The sequence below is a fragment of the Drosophila suzukii genome, chromosome 3 (genome assembly GCF_043229965.1).
Source record: "Drosophila suzukii chromosome 3, CBGP_Dsuzu_IsoJpt1.0, whole genome shotgun sequence".
NCBI lineage: Eukaryota > Metazoa > Arthropoda > Insecta > Diptera > Drosophilidae > Drosophila > Drosophila suzukii.
Window position 1 is genome coordinate 78773225 of NC_092082.1, and position 23653 is coordinate 78796877.

Sequence of the window (23653 nt, forward strand, 5' to 3'; positions counted from 1 at the left end):
GCTTTTCTCTTATGTCCTTGATTGGGCCTGCCATCATCTATCCTTTCCACTGAGTACTCAAACTGATTGTCCACTTACCCGGTTCAATGCGATGCTGATCATATAAGCTCCTTAGCTCCTCGTCCTCTTCCGGCTGCCAGAGGTTTTTGCCGCCCTGGGCCGACTTGGTCGAACGTTTGGTGGGTGCCTTGAACATCAGGCCCAATTCCTTTAGCTTCTTCAGGACAGTGCGACGGTTGCGCGTCTTGTCGGCCAAATTTTCCAGAATCCAATCAATCACATCTGAAAGAACAGACACAATTGGGTAGTTCTTTTCCATCTATTTCTGGCCATTTTCTGCCTGCTACAATTGGAGTGGCTCGAGTGCCTCTGCTCTGATTGCTTCTATTCATTTACTCCGAATCGAGTTTTAATTTACACTCCAAGTGGATTTTTCCTGGCCAAAAGAGGATGCAAAGCCAGCAAAGTCTATCAAAATTGAGCCTATATGAGGTTTAGAATTCGACTGGATTTTAAAAGTAACTCTTGTTCAATTAGATGATAATTAGAGATAGCCAAAATTGAGAATAGACCTTTTTCTCGTTTGTTTTGAATAGGCTTATAAAGGCTTTGCATCCCTGGATCCCTGGACTCTTAGTAATTACCCTTATCGGTTTCAGGATTGCGCTGGTTCTCCTCGAAGAGGAAGCGCAGTTCCGACTCCTGCTCCTCAGTCCAGGCTCCTTTGGTGCCACTGCAAGAAAAGTTAAAACAATAGATATATAGTCAGGACTTTTAGCAGTCTATCTCCCCGTGGTTTTGACTTCCCCTGCAGAGGATCTGACCCCTGGGCTTCTGGTACTGGGGAAGTGCAAATACAATGGACTCTCTACTCTGGCCGCTGGCCATCATTTATCATGTGCCAACTAAACGACAGACGATGAAGCCCCGGCTCAGTCAATCATGCGGCCATTGTGATGAGGAGGCCAACCCCAGATGAGGAGACAATGCCCAAAGTAACCCGTACTCACGCTTCGTAGGCGTCACAATAGCCCGTCTCCAGCTCATTTGCCTCCCTGATGCCTTTGTAAAATAATAACTCTGCATAGATTTTGGGATTAGTCGGGGCCACCTCGACAAATTTGCGCACCACAAAGATGGCCAGACGACGCAGCTCCTCCTGATGGACGTCACGTTCCACGCTGAAGACTTGTTGAAAGATGCGAAACAGCTTGGCCTGATGGACAGAGGGGGAGGAAAACGCTGGTTAGGTTGTGCTTGAAATTCAAATGAAAAGTTTCTGGAAAGACAGCAGCCACAGCAGCCGCCAGCCACCTCGTTCTTCTTCTCTGGAAACTAGAATCCTCTGCGGTTGCCGCCTGCGGTTGTCTCTCTGCTGAGCAAGATATCATTTGCAGTTGGCAAAAACTTTATAAATGCCACCCAAACCCCGACAACTAACCCTTAACACCCCTCTATTCTCATTCCCAGTCCCCATCCCCAACCAGCCAACCGAAAGCCCCTGTATCGTTGTCGACTGTCGTCGTCCGTATTTGGAATTTAATTTATCCTATGATTGCGCAGACCCATTAGTGGTTTTGACTTTGCATATGATGCTACTTTTGTTTTGCTTGTGGCCAGACTGGCAAGCAGCAGTCTGCTCCTTTTGATGGCCACATGGACATGGATAGCTGCAGCCGTTCACTGGGGAAAAAACCCCATTTAATATTAACAAAGAGAAAAGAATTAAAATCAACTGATATTAATAAAGACTTACATTTGAAAAAAAGGGATTAAACATAATTAATATTATTCGGTTACTTAAAAAATAATTACAAACCGGTATTATTATTATTTTACATTTACCTACATTTATTTTTAAGTCAAAATGAAAAAATTGAGAAAATGTATTTGCAAAAGTAGCTAGTAGTTAATTATCGATAGAAAATGATATACATGTCCATAATCCATTAATTAAATATTATTTGCTTTTAGTTTATATAAAGAAATAAATGATTGACTCTTTATAAACTCAGTTTCTTTGAGTTGTTTTCTATTTGGAGGAACCCATATATTTAAAGAATGACTTTGAAATTCGGGAAGCCAGTTGGGATATTATATAGATATGAATTGGTTTTTTTAAAAACCTTTTTTTTTTTGAACACCGTTTCTCTGCAGATTCCTTTTCATCTTTTTCGAGAAACCTATTGAAACTCTGCCAGCTTTATTGATTTTCGATAGATTTTTCGCAGTGCTCGGTTCCTCATTCTCGGCATCGTCCTCGTCATTGTCGTCCTTTAATCGTCGCTTGTGCACAGCAGACACTGAGCCGGCTTAGATGACGCTGATAGGGAACCAATGGCGCCCGAAGAGGGACGCGATGTGGACTGCGGGGCCAAAAGATTGAAGACGGAGGACGGAGACACTCGACAACGGCTCTGTTCCCCAAATGCGATGCCGTTTTTGGCCGCTCCAGTGATTAGCCATTCTCCAATGGCCATTCCCCCGCGGACTCTCTGCAGTGGTTGCATGCCACTCTGTGGCCCGAAACCAAAAACCGAAAGCTTTAAGCACGGCTTTAAGCCCATGAAAACGGGAAGAGCCCGGTGGGTGGGATAGCGAAGGCCGCGCAGCCTGCTGCTGAATGTGATTTATGAACTCTGCCCCAAAAGAAAAGTTTAATTGCCAGCCGTGAAAAGCAGCATAAGCAGTTGAAAAGAAATCCGGAAAGAAGTGAAAGCCATTTGTGAAAGGTACAAAATTAAATGCTCTATAAAGGGTGATGAATAGGAAGAAAGTATATTTTAGCCACAAAAAAGGGTCCTAGAAAATGCCACAACAAATTAAAATTCTAATGCAGCTAGGAAAACGGCTAGGTCATATTAAATTTAAAGTAAAAGCGTCAAATAAATCCGGCAAATATCTTTAAGGCCCAACTTGAAGACAATCGCGTTAGACTCTTCCCCAGGGACTGTGCCAACTCAAACTCAAACACAGACATTTGAATATTTGAGTCGCTATAGAGCCCAACCGATGCTCTGGCTCAAGGCAGCGCGTGAAAGGCTTAAAAAGTTCAAATTCCAGCTGACAGCGGAGGGACCAGAAAAGAAACCCACCGAGCCCATTGCCGAACCGGCTTAAAAAAATATATATATATACGTACGCACAGAGCAGTAAATATCGTTTGTGGCTTTGGACAAATAGAAAAAAGGTCCGCTTAATTTGTACAAATTACCATAAAAATGAAATGAAAGCAGCGACAGTGAAAGAAGGAGAGCAAAAAGAAAATGAGCGGCGGGTAGCTTAGCTGTGGCATTTGTTTTTTGCATTTGACTTTGATTTATGTACAGGTCCTTTGAATGGTTTAAAAAAAAGAGCCAAACAGGATTCAGCAATTGCATTTGACCATTTTTGGGTAGGTTTTCATTTAAATAGCAATACTTTTCAATATACTTAAGAGCCGATTTCTCAATGTCGTGTTAAGTTTTGTCGTTGGGTTAAATGGCCTTGACGGACACATTAAGTTGCTTAATATAATGTTAATGCTTAACTGAATGAAATCAACAACACATTAAGAAAACGAACCATTCAACTTAATCGTAAGTTTCTCTGACAGACAACTTACTAGACCCTTAACCTGAGATTGAGAAAACGGTCCAAATACCTTTTTAATTTTGATAACTTAAAGGTCACTTAAATCTTATCTCACTCACCTGAAAAAGCATTCCCGAACATTTGCAGCCGTAGGCGATGCGATGAAGAATAGTTACCGCCGCCTTCAAGGACCGCGTGGGTATATCCGCCCAATCCGATAGCACTAATGTGCAGGCGCGAACAATTTTCGGATTCAGCAATCTAAAGGAATGGGGACAAGCAGAAACACAGTTGGGTATTATAAACCAAACTCCAATCAAATTATGCTAAATTTAACTAATTATGATTTAAGAGTTTATCCAAGCAGCGGAGCAGTCACCCCCAAAAACACCATCGACCACGGCAACCGCAAATGTTCTACACTCGGCGCAAAAGTTTTAGAAACATTTGAGGCAACAGCAGCAACAACAACGTGAATGGCAGCGCAATTAAAATACAACGGGCAAACCAACTTGACGTCATTTTATTATAATTGTTGTGGCAGGGTGAGACCTGATGTTGCTGCTGTGCGGTCGATGTTGCTGCCGTGCTGCTGCTGCTGCTGCTGTTGCTGCCGCTGATGTTGCTGCCGTTCTAAGCTGCCCGCGGCATCTGTGTGCGCCGGTTCCCAGTTCGAGTTCGAGTTCGCGGCCATAAAACTTTTGGCACAAGTAATTTCTGACACTAATCCTTAATTAGTAGCCACGAGCACTGACTCTGGTCTGCCTTTCAATTAAAAACACAATTACAATTTTCAACACCACCATCAGGACACAAAACCGCCGTTCAACCGAGCGGGCGACCATGATAACTTTTCAAATAACAGCAGTAAAATTTAAGCGTCCCCATTTCCCCCTTCCTCTAGGTTATATTTCCCAAAATGGTAAAGTGTCCACGCGGTTTGGCCTTGATTCGAAAACTTTATGGGCTTAAGGATAGGATCCTTGGTCTAGGCCTATTTACCTGCGAGCGAAATCATCAAACTTGAACGTTTTCTCTGTGAGTCCATTATCTGTTGTGGGGAGAAAGGGAAATTTGGGGTGGGAAAACAGGCAAATGCCATTTATTAGTGGAAATTTCCTCAAATTATTTTCATATTTATCACAGATTTATGCGATGAGTGCTTTTGGGTTGCTCTTACCCTGCTCTTCAAATTCCTCGTTATCCAAGTCATCGTCCTCGTCTTCGTCCTGCTTGTCCTCGTTTTCATTTTCCTTCTCCTCGGGTTCAACTGAAATTGAAAATATTTATTGAATATCAGGGGTCTAATCAGAATGCCTGTAATGGTGATTGAATTTCGAAGGAAATACTTAATTGTAGTCAGACAAAGTGGGGAAAAAACATTTAAGCTGGCAGATTAAATATTCGATTTTCGTAAGAACTAAATGTAAGAAAAAATAAATACTTCAAATATAAATTCATAAAAAATACATAATAATAAAGTTCACATTTAAAATAATTATTATGGAAAGGTAATATTTATAGTGCACAAAGCACTACAAATCATTTTAATTTAATGGAAATATAAATAAAATTCATAGCAATATTTAATGGAATGACTGTAAAAAATTCAAATTTAAAGCAAACAAGCATCGTTCATGATTTAATCAATTATGCAGGAGGTGCACATAGAGATAGATGAGGGCACTCCGGGGCGAACCCTCTGCTTTTGCAACGGCAACACAAATGGCCATTAACAATAATTATGACTGCTGCAATGCATAAACAAGTGTACTTGTGTTCCAACAACCGGGCTCAAACACACAGGGAAATATAGAGGGAGATGGTTCTGATAAAATGCAAAGCTAGTCGAAAGCACACTTCACAGGATCCCTTTTGGAAACAGTGCAATTGGAATGGAATACTACGTATGAAAGGCCATCCGACCCTGGGCTTTCGCTTGGAGGTTGGAGGCTGCTGATGTTGCACCTGCTGCTGCAGGCGAAATGCCCCCAAAAAATGTCAGCCAAACCCGAGAGCCGGACTTTTGGGCAGGTAACAACTTCATTTTGGAAGTGCCGTTACCGTTCCCGAACCCCTCTTCGCACCCCCTTGCACCTTTTGGAACACCCTACACCCATGGAATGTGCTGCGTGTGCGTCGCTTTATTAACGTCTTGAATGGGGGCTCCACTGGCATGTCCTTGTTCCTGTCCCTGTCGTTGGCAGTGACGCTATGCTCCGTCATTAAAATACAATTTTCTGTGTCAGGTTCAAGCTGTAAGCCCAAAAACATGGCACACAGGGGGTGGGGGAGGGAAACGACGGAGGGGGATTTGGGGAGAAATGCAACACGGACAGCACACGATATTAGTGCATGTCTTTTGGACTGCCTTTGTAGCTGCATTTGTTGGCCCGACACCCGACAGGACTGTGGATATAGCCCTATATAGCCATCCTCTCTGGCACAACAACACCTTGCTCCTGCTCCATCCGAAGGACTGCGACTGCACGGCCATTAAACATGAACCTCGTTACGGCGTTGTTGATGTTCTTGTTATAAGCGGTAACTTCAGGGTAGTCGGGCTATGTGCCGAACAGAACTAAAGTCTGGAAGTCATGATGGCACTTTCAAACTCTCACTAGGTGTCCTTTGCAAGAAATGTGGCTGCTTAACGGAGAATTACATGATATTTAACGGGAGTTCTTTCCTATTTAAGATGAAAAGTTGGTATACGGTATTTAAAGCAGGTTTACATTTATGAATAGAAACCTTAGAACATGGTTAAGTTTAAGTATTTAAAAAGAAACTCTATTTTTACGAATGCATATAGATATAAAAACGGCTGTGGGTTATTAAACATGAGTTCTACCATTTTTTAAACCTACAAGTTGGGACTTTACAAAATACTGTAAAAATGTGTATTATTTTAAATAGAACATGCTCATGCACATGTGTTTTAAAAACTCTTTGTTACAAGTACAACTGATTATAAAATTAAAAATTCCCTTATTTATTTTTAAGAAGACATAATCTAATTAGAGGAATTTCTTTTAATACACTTATTTATAATTTAATTTATAATGTACTGTGCACTTGATTTATGTTCGATTTAGGCCAACTTTTTCATTTGTTTCTTGCGTAATAGGTACAAAGTAGGTCTAGTAATTTATGCATAATCGTTTGCTCATCTTTGCAGGCCAACCTTAATGACTTTTGCGCGTCGCTTGCACCTGGACAACACCTGAACGCATATCTGCCACGCCCCCTGTTTGAAGTCCGCCCACTCTCCCTAAAGCCCCTGCCCCCCCTCGTCACATGACCTTCATTGCTGGATATTTTGCACATCCTGGTGGCATGCAAAACGGGAACGTGCCTGGTGTTTGGCCTGCGGTCAGCGGCAGACAATGTCCTGCCATGTCCATCCAAGGACCATGTACTCAAACCCATGCACACACCCACACCCACACCACACCCACAGCCACCTATACTTTTGGGCAGCAATTAATTTGAAGTTTAGCACGTGTGTGTGTCTTTGTGATTATTACATAATGGCAAAGACAATGTCAACAGCAGACTCAGCTAACAAAAGGGGGGGCAGTGGGATGGCTACTGGGTGGATTTCGGTGGCTCAGGTTGTGCAAGAAGCCTGAGCCGGATTTCAAGGACTCGCAAATGCTAACAGGTGATGACAAAAACACACTCACCGAGAGAAACATCCTGCTGGCAGGGACATAAACAAAATAATAACAAAACGCAGTCAGCAGCTTGAAGAGCAAAGGAGCTGGTTTTGTGGCCATTTGAAAGAGAAACAGCGCAGGCGCATGGTGGCCATTTCGAATTTCGAACTCCACAGGCTGGCTTAAAAGCATGTCCTGGCCGAGTGAGGAGCTCAGTCTAGTGCTGAATACATCGAGGCCAGGACACGCGACCCGTGACAGTGTCGAATTAACTAAAAGAACCCAAGTGCCAAGTGCCGAGTGAAGAGGCCACAAAAACAACTGACTAACTAACTAACTGCCTCCAGAAACTGTGCGATTTAAGACCAAAAACAAAAACATATCTACCAGGTAGCAGAACGAGCCTTTGTGTATGTGTGCTGTGCGTGTGTTAGCGGTGTGCGTTGGTATTTGTGATGTTAGCCAACTTCCGGTTGGCAGAAGGCGAAATGTCAAACTTTTTTTGCTAGCAGACAGCAAGGCGTCGAACAGGGAATTGGGATAGGGATAGGAGCATCCTCGTATATAATACATTATTCACTCAAGGGATAAATAAGTATGGTATATTTATATATCTATGGATTTATAAGATACAGATGGCTGTGCTCTAAAGAGTGAAAGAGGGGATTTTTTGTGATGCTGAGCAGTAAGCCGTTGTTTTAGAAACTTGCTGGCAAAAGATTTTCTTCTTAAGAAATAAATGAAATATTTGCCACTACATATCTAAGCACTTAAGCTGTTTATAATCTCTAGAAAATTGGAAACCAGAAGATGGCTGCTGAACAAAATGCAGTTAAGCCTATTAATCTCTATTCCACAGGATATTAAGAATGAGTTTTACCATAGCATACTTTTGAGCACCTACAAAACTAAAGTAGTGTTAATGGCAAAGTTTTTCTGAAATTAATAGTTAATCAACCAAACTGTTTGTTTTTAAATAGTTTTTGGGATATTATAGGAACTCTTGATAAAGTATTTCGCGCATCCCACCCATTTCCGCCAGTTGAATGTATGTGTGTGCGTAATGTGTGCGTGTGTGTGAGACTCTGCCTCATTTCCGCTCGCCTGCCAAAAGCAGGTGAAAGCTAGCTCGTAAAGCTCACGGTGGAAAATCCATTTGCAGTGCATCAGTGCCCGGGAAAAACCTTAAAGCAAACAGCCAGCGAAGTGAATTAACCATAAACCAAAGCCCCTAAAATAAACCGAAGCAGGGCGAAAAAGCGAAATTTAAACGTCTGTGCATATTAATCAGAACGAGAAACGTGAAACGTGAACAGGATCAAGTCCTAGACAACTTATCACAGAGGATTTACGTGGCACCAGACAGACAGACAGACGCAGGACACGAATGCGAGTGTGGAGCAGAAGGCGGCGCTAATCAACGGCCAAAGCAGACGACAACCACGCCCACAGCCCCCCCTTTTCGAAAAGAAAAATAACAAAAAAAAAGAAAAGCAAGGAAAAACCTGGAAAAACCGGGAGCTGGCGAGCAGGAGCCGCCTCATTTGGCCACTGCGGATTATGTTAATTAGGTAATTTTTGCTTTGATTACTCATACCTTGGGGGCCCTGCAATTTTGTTTGCTTTCCTCCCCCATTTTGTCCACGGTCCTCGATTCGACACCCACCGTCCAAGCTTACATATTTATGAATTTCCCATGCAAATCGAGCTAATTCATTCACATTTCGCAGCTGCCGTTGCTCCGTTTTTTAATTCGCTGCCTTAATTGCAAGACAGTTTTTTTTTCGCCCGCCTGATTTGTAGTTAAGAACTCATTATTACCAAGCGCAGTGGCGAAAATTGAAAAACTTTTACTCATCTCTCAAACCCCAAAAATAAACACAAATTGAAATTATTTTTGCCTAAATGTAACGACAACACGGTGAGTTCATTAGGAATGCTAATCAAAAGCAAATGAAAAAGCTAAATATAAATGCTTCAGCTGGCAGATATAATTACCACTAGTCAAATCGATTTACAGCCCAGCAATTATAATATATAAATTAAAATTACTGAAATTCGACTGCTGTTAATGGAATCGGAATTAATTACTAGCCAGATAATTTATTTAACAGCTGACATTTCATGGTCAAATGGCTACGGACCGTGTCAAGTCGTCCAAATTTAGATTTGATTTAGCAAATAAAACAATTTGCAGTCAGAGCACTTTCACATATAACTCGAAACTAACTACCACCCAGTACACCCAGTCAATTGAACAATTCGATAAATTGAGGTCTAAATTCACGGAGCAGAATGGAAAATTGTGGGCAAAAGTCCAAGGATCCCCTGGGAGTACAACAGAGGTCAGGGGTTCAGAGCCAGGACAATGCCGAAACAAACTTGCGAATGGTAATGGAAACAAAAACAGAAATTCCCAGTTGCCGGCAGGCATTCAAAACTTTCTACTCTGCCGTTTTACCATCGATAATTAAATTGTGAAATTCTGAGCCTTGAATCGACTATGGGAAACTATGAAAATGTGGCCAGAAATCATGCTCAAGTTTCTGCCACAATTCAGTTTTCCTTTCCTTCAATTCAGCTGAGGGTTAGATTGGTTGGGCAGCCTTATGATTTTCATTTTCAATTTAATTTGATTGATTTTTGCCTTGTTTGGGTGTCGGCACATGAAATTCATACTCGTGAATTATGCATGCAAAGCTGCCTCGCAAAAGTATTATGAAATTCCTGTGGGCAATTTATTTATTTACGAGTATATTGCGCACAAGCGAGAGAAGAACATAGAACACCATGGTTGGTAAATTTTGTATATGAAAATAGCAAACACCACACCATATATTATACCTACAAAGAAAGTCTGTTTATTTTCTATTAGAATGTCAAGCGCAAATTAAGCAAACGCTAATATGACTTTTATCTGTCATGGCAATAAAACTTTTGGTATCCGCTCCAAGGAATCGTCTACCTCGAAAAGCCATAAAGTCCAAGTTCCTGGCATTTAATGCAGCCACAGTGTCTAATTAGATGGCAGCAAAAGTGCCGCCAGTTCAACTCAGATAGCACACGCACCCCAAAACTCGGCTGGGGTTTTGTACAGGTAGCACTCCGTATAGGGGATGTTATTCCCAGGGGGGGCGGCGGTAGCCCCAATTAAGTGTGCCGCATGGGGGTGTGGCACAAGTGGCTCTTGTGCGGTTAAGATGCTAGCACCATGGCATCGTAACCTGATATCACATCAAAACACACGCCCCAACTCAATTTATTTTGACTTTCAATCAAGTCAGGACTCAACAGAATTATGGAAAATGTTTCCATTGGCAGCACAATTATTTATTTATTTAATTAGTCACTGGAATAACCCGACTTTTGTGACGACAGCCATAATGAAAATTAAATTTTGCTCATTTCATGCATATGAAATTTATTTGTTGATAGAAGTGAAAAATGCCTAGAGCTATTAGTGGTATCTGATTACGGGTTAGTGCTTGAACCATTTCAAATTAAAATCATTCCATCAAACAAAGGTCCATTAGGCTAATTATATTTAACACTTTTAAAGTTGAACTCAAACAATTGAACTCAATTATTTATATAAAAGGATACTAAACTGGAATTCTAAACACTTCAGCTAGCAACTATTCCCATATAGGTTCGACTTATTTATTTGCTGTTTTAACAAAAGGATAATTAAAGAACATTTATATTTTTTTAAGCAGTGCTTAATAAATAATTTAAAGTTAACAAAGAGTTATTTACCCAGGCACCCAACATAATCAGTATTAATGATTTTGAATTTTTTATAGCATACTACAATTTTCTATTGACTGATTTTTAGGTACTTTGTGACAAGTTACAAATGCAGTTTTCTTTTCTACTCAATTTGGCTGCTTTGTATAACTCCTGCTACGTATATGTCATAATAGTATTTTAAACTTGAAACTCAGAAATATTGATTTTTTGCGGTCCCTGTTAACAACTTTAAGATCGATTAATCTTGCCAGTCGCAACCACTGTGCGTATGAGTGATGCGGGTGGGCGGCACTTAACCACAAGCCTTTCCAGATGGACCAGGTTTGGCACAGCACACAGACGGAGTGGCAGCATTGTTTGCGGCCAACTCGGGCACTTGCAATCACGTGCCCCGTCTCGTGGCAATCAAAGTCGTTAGCTGCAACCCAGGGGGAACCCAATCCGATCCATCCATGTGCGGCAACCTCGGCGGCGAATAATCAAATATTTCCGCGACTACAAAGGACTGCGAACCCACACACAGAAAGGCACAAAGACAGGCGGCTGAAACTTAAAGCCAGTGAAAGTAAATCCGATTTAGGACTGGAAAACGGCAGCAGCGGTTTCAGCCGCAGCGGAAGTGAAATGCCGAGCAACGAAACGAGAAAGACTCCAGACAATTTGCATATTTATGAAGAAGAACGGCCTTTGATAAAACTGCAGAACGCAGCTCTCGGGCTGCTTTAAGCTGATTCAAATTGAAAAACGCAGACAGCAGAGGCGAAAGATACAAATGTAAATGGTTGTGAATCTTAGGGGTTTTGGGGTCTGGGGCTAGCAACAATAATCTGCGCTGATTTACGATTTACAGGCGCGAAATAGACAACGAAAGTTCCCAGAATGGGGAGAAGGCAGACAATTTGCGTGCGCAATTTGCAGTTGATGGGCGACACACGCCATACTCCCGCCCCCAGAAAAAAAAAGAAAGTAAAACCAACCACCCCAAATTGTTAAACATTTTTGCGAATGCGAAAAAGCAAAATATTACACACTGATTTTGATCGTTTCGCTTTTTTCTTAAAATAAACGCCTGCTGAAAATGGCAAATGAAGAGCTGTCTATCCATGGAATATATTTCACGCTGAGTTCGCACAAATATGCCGCAATTTAAAGCAATAGAAAGCCAATGGAGCATCGGGAAATGTTCTATTCATATTTTTATATCCATTGTATTTTTGAAGTGCAATGAATTAAAAATAAGGAAGAAACCTTTTTATAAAAATCTCCAGGTACTGAGCATTTAATTTAATATAGGGTTTATAAGTAGGACAAGTTTGATTTATTCAAAAACTGGCATTTGAGTCCCCCTTTCACGATTATAAGGTCTACTAATTACACTCGAGCAGCTCATAAAATGTAATTCTCAATTGGAAAGTCAGCCACATTTGCACTTTACTGATTGCCATGCGAAAACTTGTCTGCATTTGCAAATATTTATAATTAGTCAAATGCATGCAAATCTCAAAATCCCCAACCAGTTCACCTCAATCTGTCTGCGTGTAGAACTCATTTCGCAATCACTTCTGATATGGAGCAAATTTGGGTTTTTGTTCAAGTTGCAGTGCAGTAAAAGCTTTCAGCTTTCCCCACTTGACATCTCGTTCCCCCAGAACTGTGTCAACATAGTTTTTCAATAACGCTCCGACATGTGTGCATACGTATTTAGTGCAAATATTGGTAAGCAGTTGGCATATGAGGTTGATATTACCAAAAACCAACTTCCGTTTTCCGCACATTGCCTCGCACTTAAGCAAACACAAGCTGATGCACATATGCAAATTTTCCCTTCACAGAATGACTTTAACAATGCAAATGGAGCACTCAAATATATATGGAGCATATACACATATATATTTACCAGGGATCTAGTGAAGAGTCAGGTGCGTAGTGTGCAAAGCAAAGGGGGCTTCCTATGTAGTTTTATACTTATCATGATATAAGATATAGGGAATGGTATATGATATATATGTGTACTTTGCAATGCAAAGGGGGTTTCTTATGTAGTTGTATAGTTATAAGACTTCTACTTATCTTGGTATATGATATAAGGTAAAATATATGTTTTTAAATAAAGTAATTAAGAATATAAACGAAAGGGGTTTTCATATGTGGTTCTATTAAATTCAATCTAAATAATATTTTTAGAAAATGTTTTAACCATTGTTTATGCCTCAAGACAATTGAAGAAGGAAGGAAATCTTCTATTGTCTTCAACAAATACTTTTCATAAGCTTAAGGCATCCCCTTTGGCTACGCTCCAGTGTTTGAGACACTTGGAAATCTCACCTTAATACCTAATCCCCGACATTAAAGTGTTGCGCCAGCAAAGTGATTTGTTGTATACAAAGCGGCAGCCTGCTGAGACACCCGGGCACCCAGAAAACCCCCCTTAAGACCCCTCGGAATCACCATTATTCCCCTTCATCAGCATCGCACAATGGGAACGAGTACGAGAACGACGGTATTGCAAATAATCTTTGCAGTAAATACGCAACAAGAATGGAGAGGAAAAACCCCCGGCTGGGGATCATTATTTGGCCAAGTGGGAAACAAAACGTTCCTAGGAATAAAGGAACAAAAAAAAAGAGTCCTGCGAAGCAAATGTCGCACATGACTGCGGCAACTGTGTGCGTGTGTGTTTGAATGTGTAATTTAAGCATTAGAGACGCGTAAAACCTTAACTCGGCGCACATGCACGCATACACAGAGACATGAAAATTGAATAAATTATGCGTGTCATCACATGCCGAGAATAGGCGGAAAATGGGGGTGGGGGACCCATCCCCCATTCATCCAGGCTCCAGGACTTTCCTAGAGAAAATCGCAATTTGTGTGCGACGACGGCATTTAATTAAGCATTTTGTATTCATCGGAAATGTCATAAAAATGACGCTGACAAGCCGGTGGCATTCACGTTTGGATTTCAACGAGTTACTGCGAATGTTGCAGGATGTTAGTACATGGCAAAGTTGCATCAACGGCTGCAATGCGGCTGGGATTTGCCAGAGAATAATTACCCAGCATCTGTAGATTTTTTGGTAGATATTCCTTTTATATATATTTTTCATGGTGGTAACTTATCTTCTATGCCGTTGGGCATCCCTTAAACGCAGAGTCACGTAGCCGGGCGACAAACCAGAAAGAGAAATAGTGAAAATATGCAAAGTAGTTGGGCGGTACCAGCGTATCGGATTTCAAGGTCTCAGCTATCCATAAAAACTGTGTGGGGAAATCGAGCCAACGGATATCCTACATTGGCTTTGAAGCCCATTCTGGGTGGAGAAACTTGCCTTTTAAAATATATTGCATTAATACACCGATGAAAATAAAAATGTCTATCTTATTAAAAACCTTTTGATATTAGATACATCAACCTTGATGCCATTATTGTTTGTGTTGTAATTGTTTTAGTAATAATAGGAATATTTATTTAATATTTTGTGTGAAATGAAAAAATGCTATTATTTATATTATAATCTTATATTCCTAAAAGCCTAAAATTTTATTTTATAATATTTATAATATATTAATTATTATTATATGATGTTATTATTATATTATTATATATTATATATTATATTATAATATAATATTTCATAGATCAGTACAAGGTCTCAAAACATTGATTTTACTTAGTTAAAAGGTCTGTTTTTGAATAAAAGCTATATTTTTTTGAGATATTTTTGATATTTTCGCTTGGTGCATCGATGTTTTGGAACCCTTTTGTCCGCAGCGCTTCTAACGAATGGTAATCCTTGCGAGGAAGCGGGAAACAAAAACAATAAGCACTTGGGCAACAAAGTTTTGGGTCGCATACATATCCTGCTTCTGTATGCACATATACGAGTGGGTCGTGTAAAGTTATCCTTGAAAATATTTAGCAGCCACTCAACTGCGTTACGTATACGCACAGTTAACCTGGCATCATCGCAGCTCAGGACACCCGGGGGCACCACCTACAAGTCACCAGGCACCTATTCCCGCCGCCAGTGCGAGTGTGGAAAACTTTTTTAGACAGCAAACACTTTCGCATCGATTTTCCTGGCCTTTTTTTTTTGCGTTTGTGGTGGCACTGCTATCTATCTGCCAGCCGCCTTAGTGCTGTTTGTTTTTATTTTCACACTCTGGCTTTGGCTTTTAGTGCTTCCCACAGTCAGTCTCACCCAGTCAAACGCCCAGACAGACCGACCCACCCGGCATCATCATTTCGTATTCAACGTGGCATTAAGGTCAGGATATCTGGGATTTATAAGTTTTGTTAGCAGCTCCTCCTGAAGGCCGACGGCACGCGTTTATTTATGCAGGTCAAAGGAAATTGCGAAAGGCATGTGGATTGCACTTTGGCACATCATAAGTGCCAGCTCCTTTCGGCTGGCATTCATAATTTAAATCAAATTAAACGCCTGGTTATCAAAATAAAGTTAAGACTTGCCGGCAACTTTCGGGACACTTTCGGCATAATTTCCTTTACATTTTTTGTGAGCGATCCACGCATAACTCCACCGCCTTTTCTTTAAACTGTTTCCCCATTGTTGGACAACAAAAGTTTCGAGGCACGCCCTCTTGACTGCCCCCCACTCGCCTGCACTTTCGACACTTTTATGCCTCACGGTCAAATTGTTATGGCTTATAATGAATGCCGTGCCGAGGAGCTCGAGAAAGGCGAACAATAAATGTTGAAAATAAAATATGCGAAATGCAGCCAACACAGCCAGTGGGCGTTGGGAAACGCAAGCAGCATAACAAATTAAAAACTTTGCCCGGTTTCCTTCTTTTTTCCATCTTTTCGTTTCAGTCGAGAAATGCCAGCAAAATGTTTTGCCATTAAAATGTGAAAAATTGCTTAATAATTCAGGCTGGCCGGGGGCAGGTTAAAACGGCAACAAAACAATTCAGAAGCTACGGATGCTGATGATTTCTGAATTCGATTCAGGGGGATATCAAATGAACAGAAGTATAAAGGCATGAAAATTCACTTGTCAGTTTGGACTTCATAAATGCCAAATTTATCTATAAAATTTGAAATATTTGATTGCTAACCACTGTTCAAAATAAGGATGAATAAATACAAATCTAAATAGGAGAGTTGTTGATAACATAAGAAATAAAAATGTACTTTTCGGTAATAATAATATTTAAAGCAAAAACCTTTTCTTTTGAGGCAAAAATGGTAAGGAAGTAAATCTCGCTGTGTATCAATACTTTATGATAGATAATGATGGTCTTAAAAATAGGCAATTAAGCAGCCGGTTCGTTTATATTTTCCAAAGCACAGGACTTATAGAAACAAGTTTCTGTATAATGATTTTATAATTTCCCACAAAACCCATTAAAAGATGCCGCTGTTCGGGTGGTTGACAGGCCTCATTTGAAACACATTAGACATATTTCGTATGCTAATTCACTAATTGCCGGTCTAATCATCGGCGCACAACGAGAATTACCAGCATATATCAAGCGGCTCAAGTGCTCCACCTAAATGGCACGAATGAACCCTTGCAGGCCGCGTTTCGTGATCAACTTGTGATTTCCGCCACATTAATTTCAATTTCACAAAAAGACGCCCCCAGAAGGAGCCATCCCTGTTTAGAGGAAAATACCAGGCCAGTCCGGGGACACGGAGCATTTGGTAAATGCCTTAATGGCCTAATTTTTGTTTTCCAGCGCCGAAGACAAAACGGGCCAAGAGTCTCCCACTCGCACAATACACCAACAAGAAAAACGAAAAAAAATATACGACAGTTATGCGTGTAATATTTTTCCTTTTGCCAGGACCCCGAGAAAATCCGGGGGTGTAGCTGGCAAATTATCATTGAAGTTGAGCAGAGAGAGAACAACAATCGTTAAGGGTTCGTGGGCCGGGGTTCTTTGGCTGGGTTCTGCCTTGTGGCCCATGAAATGATGTCGTAAAAATTTAAAGTTTGCCGTCTGCCTTTTGTTGAAACCTCGGAGCCCCAGAGCTTTGCCATAATTTGATACTCGAAAAATTGAGCGTAATGTGCGTTAATGTAAATGGCGCGTATTACTGACAAGTGCTCCTCGTCTTGCCTGATAAATTGCCCACCCAGCAGATTTATGCGCAGACACATGCGCTAATTGTCAAAGCAACTGGGGTTTAAGTTCTACTTCCGTTTCCTGTTTCGCAAAAGTCCCCTTGCATATCAATGACACAACTTGTTAGTCGGGCAAATACTGAGAATTGAGAACTGAGAGCTGAGTTTTCCTCTGGCAGCCAATCTGTCAGGGGATCCGAAACCAGCGCCCGCCAGCTATGAAAATTAAAAGACACAAAATGCCAAAAGTTGACGACACAGCCGGCAGGAGGATGGGCAAACAAGCGCCGTTGACAACCACAATCAAAATAACAGACGAAATTTGCAGATGGGGATTCAGTGATGTCGAGAGGCGAGGACAAACAGAAATCTACTTTAACTGCTCGGATTTTGCTCTATTTTTGGCACTCATCGCCTCAAGAGCTATACACACAAATATTTACCTAGTTTAAACACAAACATTGAAGATGTTGGGTAAAATACCGAAAAGACTTTAAGTAAGCTTCGGTCTACCTTGCACAGTATAATATTGGATTAAAGTTATCCTAGGATTACCTTTCACAGCATATATAATGTTGGACTAAATTTATCCTATGATTTATTCTTCAATGTTACCTATTCAAATTAAATTAAACAAATATTGCCTTTTTAATTCCTTTATAATAATCTTTAGAGAATATATATGTTTTTAAGAATTTCCCTCTTTATTCCCAAAAATATTATAGTCCAAATTTGACAAAGTAAGCTTCATAGCTCTCAATTTCTCTCATAAGCCACCACCAATTTATAGCAAGCACACTTTCAAGAGTATCATTCGCTTCGCTTTTGGAAATCTCCTCCTGAAAAACAGAACAATGGCTCTGGGCCAAGTCGACGACACCTAATCCGAGAAAATTTTTGGTGCAGTTTTCCCTCGTTTTTTCTTATTTTATTTCTCGATTCTGCTTTGCAATACGAAACCACTTGAAAGGGCGGATGGAAAAACGCAGCCAAGCCAAGTTATTGATTTTGCACTAGTCACAGATTTATTTTCACGATTTTCTATGACCCTCTGGGCAAAGAACTTTAAGGACTTCGGCTTTAAGGGGCCAAAAGAAGGCGAAGAATGATAAGGGGGCGAAACTCGATGACACCACACTCGAGGCGAAGGATGCTGCCAAAAGTCTCGAGTTATGTCCTGGCCAGAAGAATTTCGTCTAGCTGACTGCTCCTCAGACATGTGGGGGCGTTGGGAGTGGGGGGCGTGGCAATGAGAGTATCTGTGTGAACATAATCCGGCTATCACACAGACACGTATCTCAGATTTAATGGTCAACCAAAGGCAATTTGGCAAATTATTAGAAAATCATTGTGTCACTTTATGTGCCGGACAAGGAAATATGAGTGCCTGTGGTTGCGAATCAGGAGCACTTCAGTCTCTGTCAGCCACACAATTTGTTGGGGCTGTTGACCCATAGTGGAATTGGTTTTCGCATTGCTAAGAGGGCATTTCATATTACTATATTAACTACGAGTAATATTCCAGCCCAAGAGCCGGGCAAAAATGGGCCTGAAAGATGGTTATACTTTGAGTAATCGAACAATGGAGTGGGAGAGGCCAGCAATTTATGCGCATTTATTGAAAAAGTTTTTCAATTTCATAAAAAGCTTTGCCAGAACCAAACTAAGCCACGACAAAGGGGTTAAAAATATGAGTAAGATAATAAAAATGAGTGCAACCATGCCACTCCACACACGAAAAACCCAATCCAAGCATCAGAGTTCCTTTTTTTTTATTTATCACAAATATTCTTTTGCCGCATTCAAGGTCTGAGGGAAGATAAGCTGCTGCGAGCAAAACCAAAATTGGGCTACCAAAATAAAGCCCAAGACGAAGTCAAGCACACAAACACACAAATACCCCAAAAAATATATATAAAAAATGGAACGAAACGGAACAAAAACCGACCAAATAAACATACACAAGAGGCCCAAGTTCTGTTGTGGCGGCCCTGGGCCTTCAGCGATTTTTCACAACACAATTTAACAAATAAAAGCAGAAGGAAAACTACAAAAAAAAAAGAATAAATAAAAGGAAAAACAAAATAAAAACTTGCCTGAAAAGACGCACACAAATAAAACAATAAAAGCCCCATACACACTCACCCACTGACAGGGAGAACAACAACAAGTTTATTACAGATTTTACTTATGTGTTTTTGGTTGCTTGGGATGGGCAGTGGGTGGGGTTTTCCCAGGGTTTTCCCGGGGTGGGTGGTCCCTTTTTACCGCAGGGCATTAATAAGGAGCACAACATGGCGGCAGAATTCACGGAACGGAAGTCAATGACATGTGCTCCCCAGAAATCTCCCGCTGATGGGAATGACAAATCTCGTTGCTATTGTAGGCTCATATATTGTGTAGAAAACCAGAAACTTGTATAGTACAAGGCCATACATAATATCCTTGGGGATCTGACAAGGCAATGTAAGAATATTTAAAAATATTTGTGTAAGAAATTTAAGAAAGGTAGAGAGAGTTCATTCACTAGAAATATTTTAATATACATTTAATATACTCGTATTTGTAAATCAAACAAGAGTTTCTAATAGAAAAAGTTTAAGATCAAGTATTGAAACATACGTTTGGCAGTCCTTTCTCCCATTCAATCAATTTATACAAAACTTACAATTTTTTGCGAAACATGAAAAGAAACCAATTGCACCTCAACAGTTTGTTCAATTTTTTTGCTATCGATATGGTTTTCCTTCCACCCACTCTGTCTACCAATATTTCAGACAGTCTAGGCCGTCGAACTGATGCTTCTGCCAAATTGCCAGCTCGTTCAGCCTGACAGTCGAAAGCCAGAAATAAACTTTAATTTGAAAACTTTTATGCGCAGTAAAGAAAAGCAAATCGATGGCTGAAAATCGACCAAGTGTCGTGGCAAATTGTTCGCCAAGTGTTGGACATTTTGCTTAAAGATGCCAGACCTAGAAGCAGTTTAAGTCCCACATGCATATCCACGTGCCCGCACGTGCCTGACATTGACACAGATGCTGGGTTGCAGGGTTTTTGCAGGATAGCTGACTCGCACAAATTCCCGAACACTTGGAAAAATAATGTGGAAGATTGCTAGACAAAATTTCAAAATGTATTTCATACAACAGAATAAAGAGAACCTTCAAGGAAACAGGGAATTCTTTGCCAAACCCAGTAATAAATAAAAATACTTCATAAAATTAGTTTCTAGAAAGGGGAAGTTAAATAAAATGGTATTATGATAATCAAATTTCCTGACTAAAGTTTTTGATATATTATGATGTTCACTATAATTTTTTCTCAGTGGACCAGCATCGAAAGCATGTCGCTCACACAAGGCGAACTCTATGAAGCCAAGGGTAAAGCGGAAGTTTATTAAAACTACAGCAAACAAAGGGGCGCAAAGGGATAGGATGAGAAAAAATAGGGGGGCAAAGGCATTGAAAGAAGCGCAGGAAGCGCACTTAAACAATAAACATGCCGTTCGTGCCGAGCAAAGAAGATCCAAGTACAAAGACACCGCTCGGGCCAGCAGTGAGCAGTAACATTTCCATACAAATAAAGCACCGAGCGCGCTAGAGGAGTAAATGCAGCGCATTACGTATACGCCAGCGTGTCTGGGTAAATGCAACCAGCCGCGACTGCCATTGAGATACTATATTCTGTGTGTATGTGTGTGTTTTGTTGCACCATTGAGCGCGCCACTGAAGCAAAAAGCAGTTGCAAAGGAAAAAAGCAGCGACTCAATGAAATGCACTGGTGCAGGAATGGAAGGACTGCCATGTGGCCATGTCCTTGCCCCGTCAACTGCATTTGCATCCGTTGATAAAGCCATGCTGGGTTCGGGGATTCGGATTCGGGTTCGGGGCATCTAAATACGTTTAAAATAAATCACAGACGTATGCTGGGCGCTCTGGGAAAAACAGGGGGGGATGCGAAATCCAATTTCAGCTTTACCAGCGAGTGCGCCTTGACTTTATTTAAGCAGCTTCCTTTTTTTTATCCTGGCAGAGGGTATGAGATGTCGGTATATCTTTTAATTTATGTATACAATTTTTTAAGAACAACTGTGAAAACAAATAAGCTTGGTAAAATGTCAAAAATACTTATAGTTACTTATAAGGTGCGCGCCAAAAAATTGTATCTTTTATACCTATATTTAATTTTGGATCTATTAGTTAAATTTGAAATTTTCCTTTTTAATGCATTATTAAGAGAAAAAACTTAATTTAAAAAATATTATACCATTTACTGAAAGAGAATATGGAAATCAACTTCCGGAAGTTACTATACTTTTTCGTTTATATGCTGGACTTATTTTTTTGCGAAAGTTAGTCGTCCTTTGTGCTCTCCTGGCATTTGCATCTCCGAATAATGTACTTCAACATTGCAGCACTGCAAGTTATTTGCTTTGTGCACAGCATTTGATTAACTTACAAAAATATGCACTAACCTAAAGAACACAAAGCCGGTGGGGCTGACATATAAATATGCAATAAAGTCGCTGGCAAATTTCAGCAAAGAACCCTCGCTAATGTCTGATAATAAAATACAGGCCAGAAGTACCAGAAAAATATGGCACAGCAATTTGCAAATTATTTTGAAGCTGGCATAAAATAAACTGACAGGCACCCTTGGAACCACCGAAACCCCCTTTCAAATAAAGGACACCACCCCTTGAGAAACTGTGGGATGCTTCAATCTTCTCCTGGCAAACAGACAGCTCACGTTGTTGCTGCTTCTGATGATATTCCCCCCATTTGTTGTTGGTTTTTGAAATCGACTTTCATGTCAATTGACTTGCGTACATCTGCCTGTCTGAATATCTGGCTGAATTGAACGTCTGGGGGTGTTACGTATTAGGAGGTGGGTTGGATGGCTGAATGTCGCCAAACTTATGGCCCAAATTTTACTGTTATGTAAGCAAACGGCAGCAGATGAAATGAAACGCCAGCTTCTTGATGATATTTGTCAATAAATTTAACGTAAACCCAGTCAGGGCCTTTTTCCCCGTATTTGAATTTGTATATAAAAGTCTCTGGTATGTGGCTCATTTTTGTGTGTAATGACAAGGAAACCATGTACAAATAATATTATAATAATAAATTGTCTCGTTTTTATTAAATTTGTATGCTCTGGAAGCTGTGGGAACTGGAAAATCAATGAATTAAATACAATATTCTTGATGTTTGATATAAAGAAAATATTTAAGAATTAATAAATATATAAATATTAAGCTTTTATATCATAATCAAAAAAGATTCATAAAATAACATAGTACAATTGGGTTATGTTATCTTAAAAGCATTTAATAACTTTCTGATCGCCCATCGAAACCATCCATCAATAAACTGCAATCTTCCCAAACAAGTTATTATACCTCGCTCTTGGGTTATCAAAATGCCATGCTCGACTTTAAGTAGACATTGACAAATTAATTTACCAAGATTGGGTGTCCGAGCCCAAAAAAAGGAAAACATAAAATACTCTTGGGATTCGGGGACAAGAAAGGCCAGAATGCGTAGCATACATTCGAGCGTCATTAGGCCGGCAATGAGTAAATCAAATTTGCCTCGTTTTGGGGCCAGCTGCTGTGGGTTGTCAGTTGACAGTTGTGTTGCTCAGTGGCCTTCCCGTCGCTTGTCTACGCCGGAAATGAAATGACCCAGTTAAATGATTTATGGCAAGCATACACATACGCCCAAACAGTTGGCTGGGGTTTATTACCGGGACTTAGTGGCAAGCGGCTGACAGGATTGGAGAATATCTGCCATCACAAATAACATGGCGTGTTGAAATTATAATTTCATTAGCTGCAATCAACATAAAAATAACACTAAAGGCAACTGCCAAAGCGCTGCGATGTCGTAAAGCCAAAGTAGAAATTAAAATGCGATGAAAAGAAAAGAAAAGAAAGCGAAAACCAAGGGAAGGGAGAAAGATATTTAAAAGCAAGTTTTTTACCTTTTGCCACCTTTTTGCATCCACACACAGCACAGCACAACACAGCCAACAAGAGCGTAATTACAAGCAATTTTTTCACGTTTTATTACAGATTTTAAGCACGCGACGACAACGACGCCAGGGGAGCACTTGGCATTGTAATGTGACAACAGTTGGCTAAAAACAACAGCAGGACCAAAACCAGGGGCGTCAGGAGTAGCAGGATTGCTCGCTTTTTAATTGACATTTGCTCGAGTTGAGTTGCGTTTTGTTCAACAGCAATTAGCATTACGGAGGGGAAAAACACAACAAAAAAAAAACACTCCGAACAAAACACAAAGGAGCGCAATTAAAATTGTAAAACAATTGCAAAACGCTGGAATTGAAAGGGGGGAAACAATAACAGACGACCCGGAATAGAATGATCAAGTTGATTTAATTAAAAATTCACCATCACAATCACCATCAGCATCAGCATCTGTGTGCGATGGAATTCGAGCACGCAGCTTGAGCAATGGCCGCCGGACCGGAAACGCAGCCATTGCCCTCGGGCAACTTCCGCTTCTGACTGCCGCCGACACTTGTCACATGTTTGGCCAAAAAGGCGCGCACGTG

General features: G+C 40.6%; 1 protein-coding gene and 1 non-coding gene across 4 annotated transcripts in view; one reads left to right on the forward strand and one right to left on the reverse strand.

The window, feature by feature from the left end:
• The window catches only part of timeout (circadian regulator timeout), a 75677-nt gene that overhangs the window by 1665 nt on the left and 50359 nt on the right, over nt 1-23653 (reverse strand). Inside the window, exons 12-17 of the mRNA XM_036818007.3 lie at nt 4754-4843; nt 4576-4624; nt 3693-3834; nt 1011-1216; nt 645-733; nt 79-282 (exon numbers count right to left, since the gene is read on the reverse strand). Coding sequence (XP_036673902.3) covers nt 79-282; nt 645-733; nt 1011-1216; nt 3693-3834; nt 4576-4624; nt 4754-4843 — 780 coding nt within the window. The remainder of the gene's footprint in view (nt 1-78; nt 283-644; nt 734-1010; nt 1217-3692; nt 3835-4575; nt 4625-4753; nt 4844-23653) is intronic.
• LOC118877834 (leucine-rich repeat-containing protein 2mit) lies at nt 7450-23630 on the forward strand. 3 transcript variants are annotated; one of them, XR_011604462.1, is made up of 3 exons: nt 7450-7642; nt 8395-8803; nt 23151-23630. It is a non-coding gene; the product is annotated as a leucine-rich repeat-containing protein 2mit (transcript). The 3 variants fall into 3 exon arrangements; XR_011604460.1 differs by having other exon boundaries at nt 7450-7622; XR_011604461.1 differs by having other exon boundaries at nt 7450-7622; nt 8403-8803.